The 22,459-nt window shown below is 49.6% G+C and overlaps 1 protein-coding gene across 11 annotated transcripts in view; it reads left to right on the plus strand.

Moving 5' to 3' along the window:
• Positions 1–22,459, plus strand: part of PLCB1 (phospholipase C beta 1) — a 3,004,223-nt gene that overhangs the window by 2,465,399 nt on the left and 516,365 nt on the right. For all 11 annotated transcript variants that reach the window (XM_069608284.1, XM_069608285.1, XM_069608286.1 and 8 more), the window contains one exon: positions 3,287–3,344. In XM_069608284.1, coding sequence (XP_069464385.1) covers positions 3,287–3,344 — 58 coding nt within the window. The remainder of the gene's footprint in view (positions 1–3,286; positions 3,345–22,459) is intronic.

The following is a 22,459-nucleotide window of genomic DNA, read 5'->3' on the forward strand; positions in this document are numbered from 1 at the left end:
GTTTGTCCATGTGGGCGCACAATTCATCGATTTCTTGTATACGTTTTTGTGCCATAAGAACACTTTGTTGGTGATTAGTGCAGTAGGAAAGCTCTGAAACAACATAAAACAACACATTCCATGTGCCATGGTGTCCCCATCCTTCCCTCGCATCTCACAGAGCGAGCCTAGGCCCACAGTCTGAAATTAAGGTTCCGATTATTGCTGCACAATAAAAATAAAAAATCAGATTTTCTCTGAAAGTCAAAGCACATTTCCATGTTAAAATAGCTGTTTCGATTCTAGTCGTGAATATCTTATTATGGAAAAATATATTACAGAGCTCAAAATAAACGTTTTTCTCACCTGAGGCAGCTAGCCAACAACATAATCTTTGTCCTTATACAAATTCAAGTTATAGGTTTCCCGCGATTCATCCTGCAAGCATCCCCTAAATCCTGCTGGGATTTAGGGGTGCTTCGTGTGGGCATCAGCCGCTTCATGAGGTTGCCTGGGAGGTAGAGCACACGTCTGATATTTCCAGGTTTTTGGCATTTATGTATCGTCGCTAGTATTGGCAATATTCGTGGCATTTGTGTGCTTTTTATGTACAATAAAACAAACAGATATGTATCTTCACACAACCAAACCTCCAAAGTCAAATGGACATAATTGAGGTTGCTCATGTTAACTGTGAAAATAATTGTGAACTCACAGAGCTGAAACAATGTTGGGGCTGGGCGAAAATCAGTGATGTCACTCCTCTGCATTTCCAAAACATTACTCAGCCTCTGATGGCTGTGGCCATCCTTTGGAAAGATAGCTTGGTGAGCTAATGTGCAAATGGCAGAGTTCCTGACATTGACTCTGTAGTTATGGTTAGGATGGAATCCGCAAGAGAAAAACAGTTTTCAGCTCCTCCTAACTTTAGGATGTTTGATGAAGTCCATGAAACTTTCCGAAGAAAATACACACCTGAATCTCAATTTTATGGCAATCCAAATTCGCATTTCCCATGCATACCAAAGGAATATTTGCTGTCATCTACAACAAAATGTTAGGGGCAGATGTGCACTAAACCTGCAGAATAGCCAGGCATCTGGTCCAACTCATGATTTTCAATTTGCCGGTTGAAAATCCAGTAATCAAAGAAAGAAACACATGGACAATGATGGTGAAGGTACATTGTGAGATATTTCTTGATTGTGAGACAATGGGCCTCATTACGATTCTGGCGGTAGCCGTGCCTGTTTTACTGGTTTTGCTGGGCTCCCGATCCCCATTCTGCCCCAAAGGGCAGAATGGGGGTGGGGAGCATGGTTGCACCGGCACCGTTGATTACGGTGCCGTTGCAATCATGAGTTCTGCTCGCGGGTGCCGCACAGCCCACCAGGTCAGACCTGTCGGGCTGTCAGGCACCCACGAGCAGAACCCGTAATTCGGATGTACGGTATGAACGGTTCACAGCGAACCGTCAACATTGTAATGAGGCCCAATGTGTCGGTATATGCTGATATTGCTGACCCCATTGACCAGTTTGGGTCCACCGACCTGTACATGGCCCTGAGAAAACCTCAATAGGAATGACGATTTAAAAGAAAGCATTCTGTTCACTGCCCTGCCCAGTGGTTATAGTGAGTGACTTGGAGCTGCCTGGGTCATGGGTGAAGACCCTGATAGAGCCAAATTGCTAACATATCATTGTGACAGTGCTCACATTAGGTGTCTTTGGGGTACCTTCAATGCTCAATCATGTGTCCACTCGGCATGACCATGTTTACTTATATATGAACAATGAAACAGATAAATAATAAAAAAATGCAACTTTCCATGCAACTTTGAATGTTTTTCAGTAAACCTCAGTGTGTGAAGGCAAAGTCCCCTTCTCACACACCTACACAGAATGCAAAAGAAAAAATAAACAGCTTGGATACTCACCATGGGGCAAATTGATCTCTTGGCTAATACTCATAAAAGAAGTTTGGGGTAGCGCCTCCTAACACTATCAGTGTTACATGATGGCTGATTGATGGTTGCTGATATGTGGTAACACCCACTGATTCTCAGTGACACCCAGGCATAGTAATGAGCTCCAGCTGTGCCTGGTTCTCCTACTGCAATGCTTTTAATACAATTGAACTGTTTAGGAATGTTCTTCCCATTCACCTTTTTTCTCTCACTCTGACATTCCCTCTGACATTAGATTCTTTAAAAAAAATGCCTTAGATGAAAACTTTTCAAAAGCAAAGTTCACGATGATAAAGTGCTTAATGCACAATGGACTTCGTACTCAATACGTTTTGACAACACTCACCCTTGAATGGGACATGTCTTCAGCATCTGTCACTGCTTTGGGGTCTCATGCCCGTTCTGCTTCTCATTTCCAGAGATAATGGGCCTCGTTACGAGGTGGGCGGTAAGGGATTACCGGCACCGGTAAGGACACCGGTGTCGGTAATCCCTTACCGCCCTACTACGAGGTCCCTTAGCGGGTCCCTTCCTTTATGCCTGGTGTTACCAGGCATTATGGAAGGGACCCATTAAGGGACTTCAGAGCTAATAACGGTACCGCAATTTGCGGTACTGTTATTAGCACCTTCCCATTGAGCCCTATGGGGGCTGAAATGGGAATGGGGAATGGCTTTTTCAATGGGGACTTACCGGTCCTGCAAAGGTCAGAATAGACTGGTAAATCCCCATTGAACGGGACCGTACATGGTACCAGTATTGGAGGTAGTTATGGCGCTAATAGCGCCATGACTACCTCCAACCTCGTAATGAGGCCCAATGTCTCCTCTTCTGTGTGAGGTGAGCCACATGGAATTTTAGGGGGGGGGGCTTCTTCTCAGGTTAGACATGTCTGTGTGCATGGGGCAGAGGACACAGAAAGTCCACAATTCACAGACATCCCTAGAGAATTGCCAGAAGGATGACTCGGGTGCAACCTGCTAGCCTTGAGAACTGGATGATGCTGTGCAACATGGATCTAGCTGCTAGTTAAGCCGATTTGAAGATGGAGGAGCATGCAATGAAGAACTGTGTAAATCAACAATATTAATTAAACAAATAATTACACATACTTATGAGTCAGGTCATTGCATACTGACCGTAGCATACTACTGCTGCCTGCAGTATTAGCTGGCAAGATGGGGAACACTGAGACCACTGCAATTGCTTCCAGAATGTGTCTTACTGTCATAGGCGTCGACATGTCGTCATTAATTTGATGTCAGTTTATGTGAGGGGAAACTTAGTCACATGTGCACCCAGGCGTTCAGACTAATGACTGAATAATGTTTTGCCCTAGGGAGAAGACTGAAATGATCCGGACCTACATCCAGGAGGTAGTGCAGTACATCAAAAGGGTATGCCAATTAACTTTATTACATTTTCATTAAATATTGTGTTTGCACGCTTTAAACCAAGAACTGCCCGCAGCATGGTGCGGCACACAGTCTATTGGAGGTTGACAGTGACTGAGAGGTTGCTTTGCACAAGCCGTGTGTGCAAAACGAATAGACAACATGCATACTTACTGCATGTTAGACATACACAACCTACGCCTCTCGTTCTTATGATACATGGAAGACCGCTATAACCTTATTTGTGTTACATGTCCGCTGCAATGTCTCATGTCATTTGTATTTAGAAAAGCACTTGATTAATTGGCTGTAATCACCTGTATCGCAATTGCTCTGCAAAGCCCAAGCACACCCCTGCCAGCAGCTGCCCTCAATGATTGAGAGTGAAAGATTGTGGCCAGGGCTGCACAGTTTGATTGCACAAGAGATGGCTCCATTTCAGGCAGGGCACATGAGAAAAGTAGAAAGGCGAAACAAGGGCGAGAAACAGTTGAATTATTTGTCTTACAATTATTTGTCTTATGTATTAATTGATAGGTTCTGCTAGCGCAACATACCTGAAATGACACCCCAATCATGCCCCCTGCTATACAGTCCCACCTCATAATTCCGGACAGTAAACAGACAGGGCCTCATTTACAGAAATGTTTTAGCATGGCAAAGTCCCATTGAAAAGTCTTTTGTAAATCAGGCCCACAGTGTTTTTCCTCAAAATCGAAAATGATTTAAAAGAATAAAGCAAATACAACTAAAGTGGTCTCCAGCTTTTCACCATGGAGATCCAACACAATTGTATAGACTCATTCGCAATTTGTCATTCAAACTCAATGTACCTTATCTATAGAATCTCGGTACTGTTTTCACATAAGCAGTCAAAGCAACTTCTGTATATAGGACTCAGAGGAAGCCCGGCAATCGGGTGAACCGCGTCAGTTTGATTGTACTGGAAGCATTTGGAATAAGCATTAACATGACTTTATAAAAAATTGGTGGCCCATGATGGGGTGATCGACAACAGATGCCGTAAGGAGTGCGGTGCGACGAAAACTGTGGGAACCCAGAAGTGTTGCAATCAGGGGTGTTACTAGGTCTGGAAAAGATCAGGGGTTAAGCTAATGTCGGGACTGGCGGGATTCGGGTCTAGCTATAACCTTTTCGTTGTAGTCCCTTAGATTTTATCTGGAGCTACAACCAAAAGACTTGGGGCTACATCCCCTTCAGCCCCCCTAGCAATGCCTCTGCATATATTACATGGCTCGCGGTAGCGGGTGTGTAGTTATGGTTAAGTTGCTAAACTCCTAGGAAGAGAATTTTTTAGGCGGCTTATAACTTCGCTCCCCTGGACGAATCCTCACCAAACTTTTCAAAAAAAGTATATAGTCGGCTCTGATTTTTTTCGGCAATTTGGGGGAGGTTTTATGTGGGGGCAAAGTTATAGGAGGGTCCCAAAATATTATTTTTTCCATAGACTGAATGGTGAAAAACTTTGCGCACGGCTACAGCCCGAACGGCTGGACGGATTTTCACCAAATTTGCAACAGGAGCAGGGGTTTGGGTCAGAAAGTGTGCTTTTGTGTCTTTGGTGGGAATCCGACAAGTGCTTTTGTTGGAAACGACTGAAAGGTACATCTCTAAAAATGTGTGATATCTGGGTCCGCTGTGCGGACCCATTATCCTGTTCACTCCACGGACCAAAGTGTTACTGGCCAGCGGTACGGAGTGCTGTCGGAGAACTTTGGACGTGGCCGGTGGTTGGCTGGAGGGAAGAGTGCTATGTGTCAACAATGTTTGGGAAACGCTGCCATGGTGTCTCGGAGGACAGTGCGCTGGCGGAAGGGTCTGCAAAATGTCCCATACGCCATGTGTTGGCCGCAGCAAGGAAGGGAAAGGGTGGGGGAGTGACAAGTGGATAATGTGACATATGTAACTAGGTGGAAGATGACGGAGGAGTGGCTGCAGTATTGGTGCGTATAACGCGATTTCCTGGGTACCTAGACAGCCGACAACTTTGTGTGGTGATTTGAGGCAGCTGTCGTAACTGCACGATAGCTTCTGCCAAGAGCGGATTGCAGCGACCTCTTTCCGTGGTGAGTGGTGGCAGGTGATTTTCAGAAGGGGAGTGAATTGCACATGGCATTGGGGAGTGGGAGCGCGGGTGCCTGTACTATGCGGATGGATTGCGGTAGTTGGGGACATGGTGGCATGCATGGGTGCATGTACTTGTGGTGGGTCTGTTGAAGGATTAGACTATTGTGTGCACGGCCAAAGGCCGTAGGCCGGAGCCCATGCTCTGAAGAGCCTAGGGCTTCAGCTCACCCTCCGCAACTGTGCATGTGTTACTCTGTATCCGGTAGAGGGGGGTGCTTGCATAGTGTGGTGTGTTCAGATTGGCTGGAGTAGGGTTAATGTACCGAAGACTATGTGGGTAGGTTGGCAGTGAAACCATACTTTGTGAATGGAAGTGGGTACATCCGTAGTATGTGAATGAAAGTGCACAGGGGTGCAGGAGACAGTGTTTTGGTTCTATACTGGTGACCTGTCTGCGGCGACCTCTTTCCGTGGTGAGTGGTGGCAGGTGAATTTCAGAAGGGAACTGTATTGGTTATGGCATAGGGTGGGTGGGAGCATGAGTGCCTGTGCTATGCGGATGGAATCGGTGGTTGGTTGCATGGGTGCATGCAGTTGGGGGTGGGTTTAGGGAAGGATTACAATATTGGGTGCATGGCCAAAGGCCGTAGGCCAGAGGACATGCTTTGAAGAGCGTAGGGCTTCAGCTCACACACCGCAGCAATGCATGTGTGACTCTGTATCCGGTAGAGGGGGGTGCTTGCATAGTGTTGTGTGCAGATTGGTTGGAGTAGCAGCAATGTTGCGAACAGTGGGCCTCATTACAACCCAGGCGGTAAGTTCCCTACTTTATCACCATGGTGTAAACTCTGTTTACACCATGGTGGATGGCGGATTTACCGCCCCATTCCAAGGTGAGTGGGGCGGTAAATCCCCATTCCCCATTTACCCTTCCCCATTCCCATTTTTGCCCCATAGGGCATAATGGGAGTGGGGAAGGTGCTAATTACGGCACCGTAAATTATGGTGCTGTAATTAGCACCAAGGCGGGTTAGCACCTTGCATTTTAACGCCTGCTAAAAGCAGGCGTTAAAATGTTAATCAGGCGTTAAGGGTTAACGGCGCCGACGGCGCCGTTAAACCCTTAACGCCTGGGTTGTAATGAGGCCCAGTATGTGGGTAGGTTTACAGTGATACATTACTTTGTCAATGGAAGTGGGTACCTACGTACGCACTATGTGAATGAAAGTGCACAGGGGTGCAGGAGACAGTGTTGTGTTTCTACATTGTTGTAAGTGTAGCCATTTTTCCTGTATAGCTTTATGGCGGTGTGCAGGTTGGGTAGGAGTGCTGGTGGCAGTGCTGTGTATGTGGATTGTCTTAGATGGTGACATGGATGGTTCCATTATGTAGCAGTGAGAGTGTTGAAGGCCTAGACTGTTGGGTGCATGGCCGAAGGCCCTAGGCCATAGGCAATGCATTCAAGAGGCTAGGACTTTAGGACACACACGGCAGTAATGCATTTTGGATTCTGCAGCAGTTAGAGGGTGGTGACCTGACGCAATAGAGCAAGAGAAGTGAGGTCCATGTGTTCATGTTTGGTTTTGCAGGTGAGTACACTGTTGCAACATGGTAACATTTTTGATGTGTACTTGGCGATGGTGGTGTGAAAAGGCATGCAGTGTGGGTACTGGGTGCTGGGTTTGCATACTGTTAGTATGGAAGGGGTTATTGTAGAAGTGCACCTTAAATGTGTTTGGTTACCATGCTGTGTGCTGATTTGTTGAAGTGGGGCCAATGTTGTGAAAAGGTTGTGGGTAGGTTGGTAGTGACAAAATACTTTGTGAATGGCAGTGGGAAGGGTCATGGAGGCTGTGGTATGTTTGTGGATGCTGCTAATTGTGACCTGTTTTCATGAATGGGTACTTTATGGTGTGAGGGAGTTGGGCTGAAGTGTCGCTATGTATGTTACGTTTGTGCATAATGTTAGCTGTGCACATGGTCGCATGCATGGATTCATAGTGTTGTTCTGGGTGTGCGCAAGGGTGGACTGTTGTTTGCATGACGAAAGGTGTGCTGGGTGCGGTGCAGGATCATTGTGGATGCTGAAATTGGGCATCCTGTAGGAAAAGTTTCTGGTGGAGGGGCTTTGGAAGCAAAGGGAACATTTTCTCAGAGTGTTTAACTGGAAATATGGAGTTGTGTAGAGAAATGATAGTGTGCAATGCCGATGTTCAGTAAGTGATTGGTGCAGGCGTTGGATTCTGAAGCAGTTAGAGGTTGGTGACCTGTATAGAATGGGTGTGGAGCACATTTCAGACGCAATAGAGCAGGAGAAGTGAGGTGCCTTGTGTGCATGTTTGGTTTTGCAGGTGAGGACACTGTTACAACGGTTATAGGTCAAAGGATTGAATCAAAAGGGTCAAAATACAATAGGGTTGAATCAAAAGGACCGAAAACAAAAGGGTTGATTTATTTTATTTTTTTTTATTTTTTGGGGGGTGGGGTCCCCCTAAACCCCTGTTTATGTGGTAAAAAACACTTTATTTCCTATGCGGAAACCCCAAAAAATATATAAATTTAAAAAAAAAATCTGATCCTTTTCTTTTAGGTCCTATTGATTCGACTCTATGGCATTCGATCCTTTTGGATTCGAACCTTTGACCAGACACCTCGCAACATTGCTCCTACACCAACCAATCTGCACACACCACACTATGCAAGCACCCCCTCTACTGGTTATAGAATCATACATGCATTGCTGCGGTGGGTGAGCTGAAGCCCTAGGCTCTTGAGAGCATGGCCTCTGTCGTACTGCCTTCAGCCATGCACCCAATAGTGAAATCCTTCAACAAACCCACCCCAACTACATGCACCCATGCATGCCACCATGTCCCCAAACACAGCCTCCATAACCCCTACCCACTGCCACTCACAAAGTATTGTGTCACTGCCAACTTACCCACAACCTTTTCACAACATTGGCCCTACCTCAACAAATCAGCACACAGTATAGTAACCAAGCACATTTAAGGTGCACTTCTACCATATATGCTTCCATACTGACAGTATGCAAACCCAGCACCCAGTGCCCACACTGCATGACTTTTCACACCACCATCGCCAAGTACAGATCAAAAACTTTACCATGTTAAAAAAAAAAATTGACCTTTTTGTTTTCGGTCCTTTTGATTCGACCCTATTGTATTTTGATCCTTTTGATTCGATCCTTTGACCTATAACCATGTTGCGAACAGTATGTGGTTAGGTTTACAGTGACACATTACTTTGTGAATGCAGGTGAGTATGTACGTAATATGTGAATGAATGTTCACAGGGGTGCAGGAGACAGTGTTGTGTTTCTACATTGTAGTAAGTGTAGCAACGTTTCCTGTATGGCGGTGTGCAGGTTGAGTAGGAGTGCTGGAGGCAGTGCTGTGTATGTGGATTGTCGTAGTTGGTGACATGGTGAAATGGATGGTGCCATTATGTAGCAGTGAGAGTGCTGAAGGCTTGGATGTGGGCAAGGGTGGGCTGTTGTGTGCATGGCGAAAGGTGTGCTGGAGGATCATTGTGGTTGCTGAAATAGGACATCCTGTAGGAAATGTATCTGGTGGAGGGGCTTTGGAAGCGAAGGGAACGTGTTCTCAGAGAGTTTAACGGGAAATATGGAGTTGTGTACAGAAATGATAGTGTGCAATGCTGAGGTTCAGTAAGAGATTGGTGCAGGGGTTTTGGAAAATGTCATGGTCGACAATAGCTGCCAGTAAGGGAGTGTTGGAAAATTTGGGTGCAAAGGGAAGAAGTATTGTGTCTGCTTTACTGGGGTGTGGCATACCAGTAGCTGGCAAAGCGCATGTGCCACATCATGGCCTTCTGAGCATGGAGTCTTTGTAAATGAAACTGTCGGGTTTCTCCAATTAGGATTTGAGGGTGTGGTTCACCTGAAGGGGCGGTGGCATATTTACCCAACGTTCGATGCAGTGCAGTTGGCAGAGATAGACAGACAGTGAGTGCTTATAGTCGGTGATACCTTTGTGCATGATCTGCACATGTATGCCATGGAAAGAGGCTTTGATACTGACTTTCAGTTTGAAGGAGTGGAGGCTTTTTGGGGCACAGTTCATGAGTGGGGTCATGGGTGCATGGCCTCTGTTGGTACTATAGCTGTGGTGGTCGTGCATTTTGGAGGACTATATTGGGGCACATGTCATGTTAAAGTTTGCTCGCATACTTAAAAAGTTGATGACAGCTGTGATGCAGATATTTCCTACTGCAAAGGTAATTTTCTCATTGATGACACCAAGAGGACATTGGGAGCATGCTGGTGTAATTTGTCCACAGCCAGAGGTTGGGAGACGTTGGATAAACAGAAGCATTTGCAACTTTTTGTGCAGTGCTGGGATGTTCTGCACCGACTATTAAACCATTAATAACCAGCAAGATTTCCAGTGGTTCCAAGGGAATGCCATTTGTTTTACTTCTATTGGCAATGCTGTTGTGGTTGCCACTCTGCACAAAGCTTTGCAGAGAAACCTGTAGCAATGTAAGATAACCGTTCATCTTCAGTCGAGAAAAATATCAGGAGGAGAAGCAAACAGACAGTGAGCAATAGAGAGAAAAACAAGAAAAGAAATGTATGAATGCATGTACATAAAAAACACACGACAAAAAAAAATATATATATATATATATAAAAGTGTATTTGGAGACAATCCTAAAGACACAATCCCCACCCCTGTCTTACATTCCCCTCCCCCTCCAGTTTTTAGCACGGTAATGCTGCAGATTCCACTGGACTTTGGGGATTAGACGTGGCAGATCTGGATGTTTTTAGGATGGCACCCATAGCATTGGCACTGTTTTGAGGCTAAGCCATTGGGCAATGTGGTTGCTGGTTGTGGTGTGTATACAAACACTTTGACAGAAGGTCTGTTTGTACAGATAAATGTAGGAGGCATTGGTGAAAGTGTGCAAGGTAAGGGGCATGCATCCTGTTTGTATGCATGCACTGCACACACGTGCTTAACTTTGCTAATATATATTCCCTACTGCTTTTGTGGGATCCCTTTTCCGACATTTGGAGTACATGCATTACAATGGGAAGACCATATTGTGAAGTGTACAAGGTGCATGGCAGGCATCATGTTGTTATGAGTGCAGTGTGTGCATCATATGATATGATGTGTGGGATATATTGACCCACTCAGCGGCATCACTCCACATCACTAATCTGCATTTGCACAGAAACAACCACAAAAAGGTTGCACTGGCTCCTGTGAGCGCCATGGGTCAAAACTGCGTTTTGCAACAACAACAAAAATGGCTGCACCATTCTGCCAAGGATACATCAGGCAGGATGGAACAAAGGGGGGCACAATGAAGGAGATTGCCAGTGTGTGTCGACATCAACAAAAGGAAGAAAGTGGAAAAAGCAGCATTGCTTTGCTGCAAAAGCCAAAATCACCATGGAAAAGAAACCCTTTTTCACCTTTAAAATGTTTTTGGTTTTGACGCTAATTCCCTTTGTTCATTAAAGTCACTGTGATTAATAAGCCCTACCAAGCCCTGTGTGTTTCACCTTGCCTCAGAAAAAACAGGCATAATTCTGAATTGACAAGCCGAGTCAAACCAACTCTAAAAAAAATCAACTAGGAACTTTACTTTGACTTACACGGAAAACACAGTTATTTTCCTTGCAAAAGTATCCAAAACTCAGCTGTTCAGAGAGAGACTCTAACACGCTTAGTCATGCCTGCTTCAATGTATCTATGTTTCAGACCCACTCCAACATTTCAAGAGAATATTTATAGCTGCAGACAGAGTGTGAATCTGCTGGAGATTAAACGTTTAATTAAAGAGGAAGGCCGGCTGCACCATGTGTAAAAAAATTGGCTTATGCAAAATCTAGAAACACAAATGCCTGTGTGTTGGGACAGTACACTGGTGAATGAAAGCCTGCCAGTCTTTGGCAATATTAAGGGGTTTGTTGCTGGTGAGACTTGATGACATGGATTAAATGCAACCAGCTTGCTTTAATTCTGAATCTAAGATCAGAAATTAAAGGGTAAAAAAATATGGTGGCTGGAGCTGCAAGTTGAAAAACAGGTTCTGCTTGGAGGGGTGGCGCCAGCAGGAGGGCTCTCTCTCTCTCAGCAGATACTGACAACCCCCTGATAATCACAGGGTTGAACAGACTTTTGTCTCTGCTGTGACCCAAACAATGAAGCTCCCAGGGAAGGAAGCCGGAGGTATGAAGGGGGCAATATAACTTCAATGAAGGGAGAAACTTCCACCCTGCTCTAAAGGAAATGACAGTTGGCAGCAGTTTAGGACAGAAAAAACAATGATCCAGGAACAAAGAGACTGCCTTTTGTTCCCCAAGACTATTTTAGGAATAAACTTGAAAGACTTATATCTTTGCAGCAAGACTTTGAACATTTTTAAAATGTCACAGTTTAAAAGTGATGTTTTGTGCTTGCTTTAGAGACATGGGAGAACTCACTGACACCTTGGGGGCGAAAAGGGCAAAGTAATGAGGATAAATTGAAAAGCATTAATGTTGCAAACATAACATTTTGTACATTCATCCCTGTGGATAATTTGCATCTGTGTATAAAATTATGGAATTCAAGAACAAATCTTTCATGCTCAAAATTACCAAAATGTACCAGCAGGGCGAAACAAAGTCCCACAGACTTGAGGATTGGACTGATATGTGCTGCACATAATATGTAACCTGTGTGTATAATTTGCCAAGAGATTGCAATGGTGTAAATGTATGTTTTTGGCAAAATCAGATTTTCAGTAAAGTAAATGTGGGGGTTTTTGGACATTGTAAAACTCGCCTCATAAACCTGACATCAGTCCCTTGGAAATCCAACCAGTTGAGAGCAAGGCGGAGACTTGCATCCCTGCCCAATCCAAGTAGTTTAGGGGCGTGCTTAGTTAACCCTGCCCAGCCTATACTTTGATGATGTCATTTTGCACTATAAATAAAGGTCCCTGACAAGTCTCTAGACACACTCTCTTCCTGATTTCATGCACGGCGTCCTGTTCCTGTTTCCTTCATCTTACACTGATCCAGATTCCAGATCAAGCTACAAGGCCAAACATTGCTGACCCTTCCAGCAAGGCCTCTCTTTTAAAATCCCAATAACCAAAGTGAGAAGCAGTGGTATTTTTGTGGGAAGCCTCCTGACACCAGTCTGGCTTGCGGCCCACCAATTGCTGCCCAATAGCTGCCTCCAGAGGTACCGGTGCCATCCAGTGACCAGAACTATCCTTTGGTATCCAGTCCCTTCCCAGCTGATCCAGTCCCGCTGATTTTGTCCGGCTGTCCTTTATTAGACCAGATCCGTGTCATGACCAGAACACTGACTGTCCCAAAATCTTAACTAAAGTGGACTGTGAGTATCAATAGGAACCATAGAAAACCATAATATACCTTGCCTTGCCTTGTCCTTAGTTACCCTCTCTAAACCATCCTATTCTGACCCGGATATCCTGTTAAAATTGTCAGCATTATTTGTGAAACCTGCCTTTGATTTGTGGTGCTCGTGCCATCACTTTAGTAATTTTCCCTTGTGTAAATCCTAAGCCTTTAGTCCTATTTCGAGTGAATGGACTGGTTCCCCCGGGATTGGGTGCTGAGATGTTAGGGTTGAACTCACAAAATCAACCCTGGAGCTTACTGTATCCCTCTTTGGTGACCTAGCCTGAATACTCTAGTGTAGAGTAAAACTGTTCTTGTCAAAACTGATTTCCTTTCTTTTTCACCGCTCCATTTTACTCAAAACGCACCTTTCTAGATCTTGCATAGCACATCCAATTTACCTGCTAGAGACTTACAGGGTAATTCATAGATTTCAGCGCAGAGGCAGCGCACGCTAGCAGCACAGAGAACTAGCGTGCGCCAGCCGTGTGCAACAAAGAGCATTCTGGCGCACCGCGTATTCATGGAATATCCAAGCCATTTTGAGCGCTGGCGCAGAGAACATCCCGCAGCACCAATTACGCCCCCAAGAACGCCCCTTGCGCAAGGATAAGGCATTGAAATTCCCAATGCAGCGCAAAGGGCCGCGCTAACCCTGCACCAGTTCACAGGGCTGGGACAGTGCATTAGGGGGGTGCGTGGGTAGATTCACACGCGATAGGCCTTGGGGAGCGGGTACGTGTATTCTGAGGTGTGCGCGTGGAGAATCACACATGATAGGCCTTGTGCGAGTGGGGTACGTGTATTCTGAGGGGTGCGCATGGAGAATCACAAGTGATAGGCCTTGTGCGAGCGGGGTACGTGTATTCTGAGGGGTGCGCATGGAGAATCACACGTGATAGGCCTTGTGCGAGCAGGGTATGTGTATTCTGAGGGGTGCACGTGGAGAATCACACGCGAGAGGCCTTGTGCGAGTGGGGTACATGTATTTCGGGGGTGCGCATGGAGAATCACACGCGATAGGTCTTGTGCGAGCGGGGTATGTGTATTCTGAGGGTTGCGCATGGAGATTCACACGCGATAGGCCTTGTGCGAGTGGGGTACTTGTATTCTGAGGGGTGCACGTGGAGAATCACATGCGATAGGCCTTGGGGAGTGTGGTACGTGTATTCTGAGGGGTGCACGTGGGGAATCACACGCGATAGGCCTTGTGCGAGTGGGTTACATGTATTCTGAGGGGTGAGCGTGGAGAATCACACGAGATAGGCCTTGTGCGAGTGGGGTACGTGTATTCTGAGGGGTGCGCGTGGAGAATCACACGCGATAGGCCTTGTGTGAGCGGGGTACATGTATTCTGAGGGGTGCGCGTGGAGAATAACACGCGATAGGCCTTGTGCGAGTGGGGTACGTGTATTTTGGGGGTACCCGTGGTGAATCACACGTGATAGGCTTTGTGCGAGTGGGGTACGTGTATTCTGAGGTGTGCACGTGGAGAATCACACGCGATAGGCCTTGTGCGAGCGGGGTACGTGTATTTCCGGGGTGCGTGTGGAGAATCACACGCAATAGGCTTTGTGCGAGAGGGGTACGTGTATTCTGAGGGGTGCACGTGGAGAATCACACGTGATAGGCCTTGTGCGAGCGGGGTACATGTATTCTGAGGGGTGTGCATGGAGAATCACACACGATAGGCCTTGTGCGAGCACGGTACGTGTATTCTGAGGGGTGCGCGTGGAGAATCACACGCGATAGGCCTTGTGCGAGTGGGGTACGTGTATTCTGAGGGGCAGCGCGTGGAGAATCACACGCGATAGGCTTTGTGCGAGTGGGTTACGTGTATTCTGAGGGGTGCGCGTGGAGAATCACACGAGATAGGCCTTGTGCAAGTGGGGTACGTGTATTCTGAGGGGTGCGCGTGGAGAATCAGACGCGATAGGCTTTGTGCAAGCGGGGTACGTGTATACTGAGGGGTGCGCATGGAGAAACACACGCGATAGGTCATGTGCGAGCGGGGTACGTGTATTTCGGGGGTGCGCGTGGAGAATCGCACTGGATAGGCTTTGTGCGAGTGGGGTACGTGTATTCTGAGGGGTGCGCATGGAGAATCACACGCGATAGGCCTTTTGTGAGCGGGGTACGTGTATTCTGAGGGGTGCGCGTGGAGAATCACACGCGATAGGCCTTGTGCGAGCGGGGTACGTGTATTTTGGGGGTACGTGTGGTGAATCACACGTGATCGGCTTTGTGCGAGTGGGGTACGTGTATTCTGAGGGGGGCACGTGGAGAATCACACGCGATAGGCCTTGTGCGAGCGGGGTACGTGTATTTCGGGGGTGCGTGTGGAGAATCACACGCAATAGGCTTTGTGCGAGTGGGGTACATGTATTCTGAGGGGTGCACGTGGAGAATCACACGCGATAGGCCTTGTGCGAGCGGGGTACATGTATTCTGAGGGGTGCGCATGGAGAATCACACACGATAGGCCTTGTGCGAGCACGGTACATGTATTCTGAGGGGTGCGCGTGGAGAATCACACGCGATAGGCCTTGTGCCAGTGGGGTACGTGTATTCTGAGGGGCAGCGCGTGGAGAATCACACGCGATAGGCCTTGTGCGAGCGGGGTACATGTATTCTGAGGGGTGCGCATGGAGAATCACACATGATAGGCCTTGTGCGAGCACGGTACGTGTATTCTGAGGGGTGCGTGTGGAGAATCACACGTGATAGGCCTTGTGCGAGCGGGGTACGTGTATTCTGAGGGGTGCGCATGGAGAATCAGACGCGATAGGCTTTGTGCAAGCGGGGTACGTGTATACTGAGGGGTGCGCATGGAGAAACACACGCGATAGGTCATGTGCGAGCGGGGTACGTGTATTTCGGGGGTGCGCGTGGAGAATCGCACTGGATAGGCTTTGTGCGAGTGGGGTACGTGTATTCTGAGGGGTGCGCATGGAGAATCACACACGATAGGCCTTGTGTGAGCGGGGTACGTGTATTCTGAGGGGTGCGCGTGGAGAATCACACGCGATAGGCCTTGTGCGAGCGGGGTACGTGTATTTTGGGGGTACGTGTGGTGAATCACACGTGATAGGCTTTGTGCGAGTGGGGTACGTGTATTCTGAGGGGGGCACGTGGAGAATCACACGCGATAGGCCTTGTGCGAGCGGGGTACGTGTATTTCGGGGGTGTGTGTGGAGAATCACACGCAATAGGCTTTGTGCGAGTGGGGTACATGTATTCTGAGGGGTGCACGTGGAGAATCACACGCGATAGGCCTTGTGCGAGTGGGGTACGTGTATTCTGAGGGGTGCGCGTGGAGAATCAGACGCGATAGGCTTTGTGCAAGCGGGGTACGTGTATACTGAGGGGTGCGCATGGAGAAACACACGCGATAGGTCATGTGCGAGCGGGGTACGTGTATTTCGGGGGTGCGCATGGAGAATCGCACTGGATAGGCTTTGTGCGAGTGGGGTACGTGTATTCTGAGGGGTGCGCATGGAGAATCACACGCGATAGGCCTTGTGTGAGCGGGGTACGTGTATTCTGAGGGGTGCGCGTGGAGAATCACACGCGATAGGCCTTGTGCGAGCGGGGTACGTGTATTTTGGGGGTACGTGTGGTGAATCACACGTGATAGGCTTTGTGCGAGTGGGGTACGTGTATTCTGAGGGGGGCACGTGGAGAATCACACGCGATAGGCCTTGTGCGAGCGGGGTACGTGTATTTCGGGGGTGCGTGTGGAGAATCACACGCAATAGGCTTTGTGCGAGTGGGGTACATGTATTCTGAGGGGTGCACGTGGAGAATCACACGCGATAGGCCTTGTGCGAGCGGGGTACATGTATTCTGAGGGGTGCGCATGGAGAATCACACACGATAGGCCTTGTGCGAGCACGGTACGTGTATTCTGAGGGGTGCGCGTGGAGAATCACACGCGATAGGCCTTGTGCGAGTGGGGTACGTGTATTCTGAGGGGTGCGCGTGGAGAATCACACGCGATAGGCCTTGTGCGAGCGGGGTACATGTATTCTGAGGGGTGCGCATGGAGAATCACACATGGTAGGCCTTGTGCGAGCACGGTACGTGTATTCTGAGGGGTGCGTGTGGAGAATCACACGTGATAGGCCTTGTGCGAGCGGGGTACGTGTATTCTGAGGGGTGCGCATGGAGAATCAGACGCGATAGGCTTTGTGCAAGCGGGGTACGTGTATACTGAGGGGTGCGCATGGAGAAACACACGCGATAGGTCATGTGCGAGCAGGGTACGTGTATTTCGGGGGTGCGCGTGGAGAATCGCACTGGATAGGCTTTGTGCGAGTGGGGTACGTGTATTCTGAGGGGTGCGCATGGAGAATCACACGCGATAGGCCTTGTGTGAGCGGGGTACGTGTATTCTGAGGGGTGCGCGTGGAGAATCACACGCGATAGGCCTTGTGCGAGCGGGGTACGTGTATTTTGGGGGTACGTGTGGTGAATCACACGTGATAGGCTTTGTGCGAGTGGGGTACGTGTATTCTGAGGGGGGCACGTGGAGAATCACACGCGATAGGCCTTGTGCGAGCGGGGTACGTGTATTTCGGGGGTGCGTGTGGAGAATCACACGCAATAGGCTTTGTGCGAGTGGGGTACATGTATTCTGAGGGGTGCACGTGGAGAATCACACGCGATAGGCCTTGTGCGAGCGGGGTACATGTATTCTGAGGGGTGCGCATGGAGAATCACACACGATAGGCCTTGTGCGAGCACGGTACATGTATTCTGAGGGGTGCGCGTGGAGAATCACACGCAATAGGCCTTGTGCGAGTGGGGTACGTGTATTCTGAGGGGTGCGCGTGGAGAATCACACGCGATAGGCCTTGTGCGAGCGGGGTACATGTATTCTGAGGGGTGCGCATGGAGAATCACACATGATAGGCCTTGTGCGAGCACGGTACGTGTATTCTGAGGGGTGCGTGTGGAGAATCACACGTGATAGGCCTTGTGCGAGCGGGGTACGTGTATTCTGAGGGGTGCGCATGGAGAATCAGACGCGATAGGCTTTGTGCAAGCGGGGTACGTGTATACTGAGGGGTGCGCATGGAGAAACACACGCGATAGGTCATGTGCGAGCGGGGTACGTGTATTTCGGGGGTGCGCGTGGAGAATCGCACTGGATAGGCTTTGTGCGAGTGGGGTACGTGTATTCTGAGGGGTGCGCATGGAGAATCACACGCGATAGGCCTTGTGTGAGCGGGGTACGTGTATTCTGAGGGGTGCGCGTGGAGAATCACACGCGATAGGCCTTGTGCGAGCGGGGTACGTGTATTTTGGGGGTACGTGTGGTGAATCACACATGATAGGCTTTGTGCGAGCGGGGTACGTGTATTTCGGGGGTGCGTGTGGAGAATCACACGCAATAGGCTTTGTGCGAGTGGGGTACATGTATTCTGAGGGGTGCACGTGGAGAATCACACGCGATAGGCCTTGTGCGAGTGGGGTACATGTATTCTGAGGGGTGCGCATGGAGAATCACACACGATAGGCCTTGTGCGAGCACGGTACGTGTATTCTGAGGGGTGCGCGTGGAGAATCACACGCGATAGGCCTTGTGCGAGTGGGGTACGTGTATTCTGAGGGGTGCGCGTGGAGAATCACACGCGATAGGCCTTGTGCGAGCGGGGTACATGTATTCTGAGGGGTGCGCATGGAGAATCACACATGATAGGCCTTGTGCGAGCACGGTACGTGTATTCTGAGGGGTGCGTGTGGAGAATCACACGTGATAGGCCTTGTGCAAGCGGGGTATGTGTATTCTGAGGGGTGCGCATGGAGAATCACATGCGATAGGCCTTGTGCAAGCGGGGTACGTGTATACTGAGGGGTGCGCATGGAGAAACACACGCGATAGGTCATGTGCGAGCGGGGTACGTGTATTTCGGGGGTGCGCGTGGAGAATCGCACTGGATAGGCTTTGTGCGAGTGGGGTACGTGTATTCTGAGGGGTGCGCATGGAGAATCACACGCGATAGGCCTTGTGTGAGCGGGGTACGTGTATTCTGAGGGGTGCGCGTGGAGAATCACACGCGATAGGCCTTGTGCGAGCGGGGTATGTGTATTTTAGGGGTTCTTGTGGTGAATCACACGTGATAGGCTTTGTGCGAGTGGGGTACGTGTATTCTGAGGGGGGCACGTGGAGAATCACACGCGATAGGCCTTGTGCGAGCGGGGTACGTGTATTTCGGGGGTGCGTGTGGAGAATCACACGCAATAGGCTTTGTGCGAGTGGGGTACATGTATTCTGAGGGGTGCACGTGGAGAATCACACGCGATAGGCCTTGTGCGAGCGGGGTACATGTATTCTGAGGGGTGCGCATTGAGAATCACACACGATAGGCCTTGTGCGAGCACGGTACGTGTATTCTGAGGGGTGCTCGTGGAGAATCACACGCGATAGGCCTTGTGCGAGTGGGGTACGTGTATTCTGAGGGGTGCGCATGGAGAATCACACATGATAGGCCTTGTGCGAGCACGGTACGTGTATTCTGAGGGGTGCGTGTGGAGAATCACACGTGATAGGCCTTGTGCGAGCGGGGTACGTGTATTCTGAGGGGTGCGCATGGAGAATCACATGCGATAGGCCTTGTGCAAGCGGGGTATGTGTATTCTGAGGGGTGTGCATGGAGAATCACACGCGGTAGGCCTTGTGCGAGCGGGGTACATGTATTCTGAGGGGTGCGCGTGAAGAATCACACATGATAGGCATTGTGTGAGCGGGGTACGTGTAGCTTAGGGGTGCGCGGGAAGGTTCACACGTGATTTGGCAGTGTGGGACCTCCCAGGTGTGCCCTCTCCCCCCTCCCCAGGCCCTGCTGGCAGCCCACACCACAGAGGACTACCCTGCACCCCTGGCCATGCCCCGCAGGCAGCACATCCACCTAGCCCATGCCCCCCAGCGAGCCCACATGTCACCATGCACCAGTGAGCACCAACTCATGTCCCCCTGCAGCCGCACCCACCCAGCATTGACGGGCACCTGCCAGCAGGCCCCGACTCATGTCCCTCTGCACCCCTACCCACCCAGCATTGAAGGGCCCCTGCCAGCAGGCCCTGACTCATGTCCCCTGCAGCCCCACCCAGCATTGATGGGCACCTGCCAGCAGGCCCCGACTCAAGTCCCCCTGCATCCCCACCCACCCAGCAGTGACAGGCACCTGCCAGCAGGCCCCGACTCATGTCCCCCTGCACCCCCACCCACCCAGCATTGATGGGCACCTGCCAGCAGGCCCCTACTCATGTCCCCCTACACCCACAACCACCCAGCATTGACAGGCACCTGCCAGCAGGCCCCGACTCATGTCCCCCTGGACCCCCACCCACCCAGCATTGACGGGCACCTGCCAGCAGGCCCCGACTCATGTCCCCCCCAACATGTCATCATGATCCACAATCATGGTCCTCATGGCCCCCAAATCCCACCACACGCCACCCCTGTGCAAAGACAAGACCAAGAATCTCATCCACCACACATTGAAATGCCCATTACATGATACAACCCAAATGTCAAGAATGTACATCAACACATGTCTGTCACACGCACACAATGGGTGCTGGTGATTGTGAAAACCTACACCATGACATGCATGAAACCAATCAGAGAATACCACACATCAAAGTAATAAACCAAAATGTATTGAACGAAAAAAGAATGTAATCAAATGAAAACATAAACATTTTTTTTAAAAAAAGATGAAATGCATCATGTCCAAAGCACAAAAAGAAAAATATGAAGTCTGAATCCAAATAAATCCAAATGAAAATGTGCCAAAGTCGCCGGCCACCAAAGCAAATCCAAAGGAAACGGAAATAGTAAAATCCATTGCACCATGGTGAGAAAAATAATAATAGCTAAATCCACTGTTCAACTATGTACAAAGAAGTAATCCAGGAACCATGAGCCCAACGAATGAAATGAAACCTAGCAAAAAAACTCCCTAATAAAGAACTATATACAAAAAGGTGGGGCATAGTCCAAGCGCCCCAAATGAAAGAAAAAGATAAAGGAAACCTAAAACTATGAACTATATACAATGGTGGCGGGAAGTCCTACGGCTCACTTTTGGATTTCCCGGGCCAGGGCATCATCAAACTCCTGGTCTATGTCCTGGAGGCGGGCCTGTTCCATGGCCCCGAGGTTTTGCAGGGACAATGCCATGTCCACCTCCAACTCCCTGCGAATTGCCTCGAGGCACTCAGCTCGCCTCAGCGCCCGGCTCATGGAGTTCTCCACCCTGACGATAGTGAGCCGTGCCTCTTCCACCCGCTGCCTCTCCGCATCTATTTGCTGGCCCAACCGCTGCCACACGGAAGACACTCCCATTCTGGGGCCCTCCTGCCCTCTGGCCGATGCCTGCCACCTCGGATGTTGATGGCCCCGAGCCATCATCGTTCCCACCTTGTGCCTGCTGCTGCTGTGCCTGTGCCCTGCCTCTTGCTGCTTGAATGCCCTCCTCTGGCTGGGGTGCAGTTGTTGGGGTGGCCACCCCTGCTGGACGTCCCACTCCCGACTGTGGCAGGGATGTGTCCTCCACCAGCCTGGCCGCTCGGTCAGAGGCAGCTCCACAGGGTACCCAGGTGATACATGGGCCGGAAGATGGCACGGTGGACGACTGCACATAGGGGGTTCAGGTGAGGAGGGGGTCGGAAGAAGGTCCAGCACACGGAGGAATCCAGCACTGGTGACCCATCCTGGTAGGTCAACGCGGTCAAAGAGGCATCCGAGATGACGTGCAGTGTCTTCACGAAAACACTGCAGGTCAGCTCGCATGCCCCATTGACGCAACGCCATCCCAGCCAGGACAGACTCAACCCAGTCCCGGATTGCCACGTCCACAGGGAGAGGAAGGCCAGTTGTTGTGCGCTCATCCGCTCCCTGAAAACGGGTCTGGACGTAGGCATCCCTGCTGGTGCAGGATGATGCAGTCACAGGATTGGGGACAGGATTACACACAGGCACCTCTGTGGCGGCATGTGCTGCCTCCTGTCCCTGCCCCTGGACTGCACCACTAGCACCAGTGGAATCCCCCTCCAAACCCTGTGTGTGTCCCTTCCATGGCCTTCTCCTCCACTAAACCCCCCATCAACCTGGATGACTCTGTGCCATCTTCCTCCGTCGGACCCTGTGGGGTCTCAGCTACCCCTTCTGCTGCCGAGGAGTCCACCTCCGACCTCCGCCTCTTGGACCTACCCTCGGCAGCTGTGGCCTGGGACGCGGCACCAGACTCCTCACTCCCCGAAAAGATGACAACATGGGAGGGGAGCTGGGCCTTGTGTCTCAGGCTGGCAGTGCGATCCCTGCCGCTTTGCTCCACAGCACCCTCTCCACCCTCTTCATCAGTTGATGCTGGAGACAGGGAGAGATAGAACACAGGCATCAGGGCACTGTACAATGGTCTGATACACACATGACAGTTGTACATGAGTGGCAGTGTCAAACTTCAGACATGGCATCACACTCCCCAACACACATGTCATTTCAACTCACACACATGAGCAAGTCAACAGGAATGTTGCACCAGGCAGCACCATCCATACACAAACAACAGCATGAGCTGCCGCAGGTGAAACTGATGTCATATGC

The sequence above is a fragment of the Ambystoma mexicanum genome, chromosome 4q (genome assembly GCF_040938575.1).
Source record: "Ambystoma mexicanum isolate Mex_15411 chromosome 4q, UKY_AmexF1_1, whole genome shotgun sequence".
Taxonomy (NCBI): Eukaryota; Metazoa; Chordata; class Amphibia; order Caudata; family Ambystomatidae; genus Ambystoma; species Ambystoma mexicanum.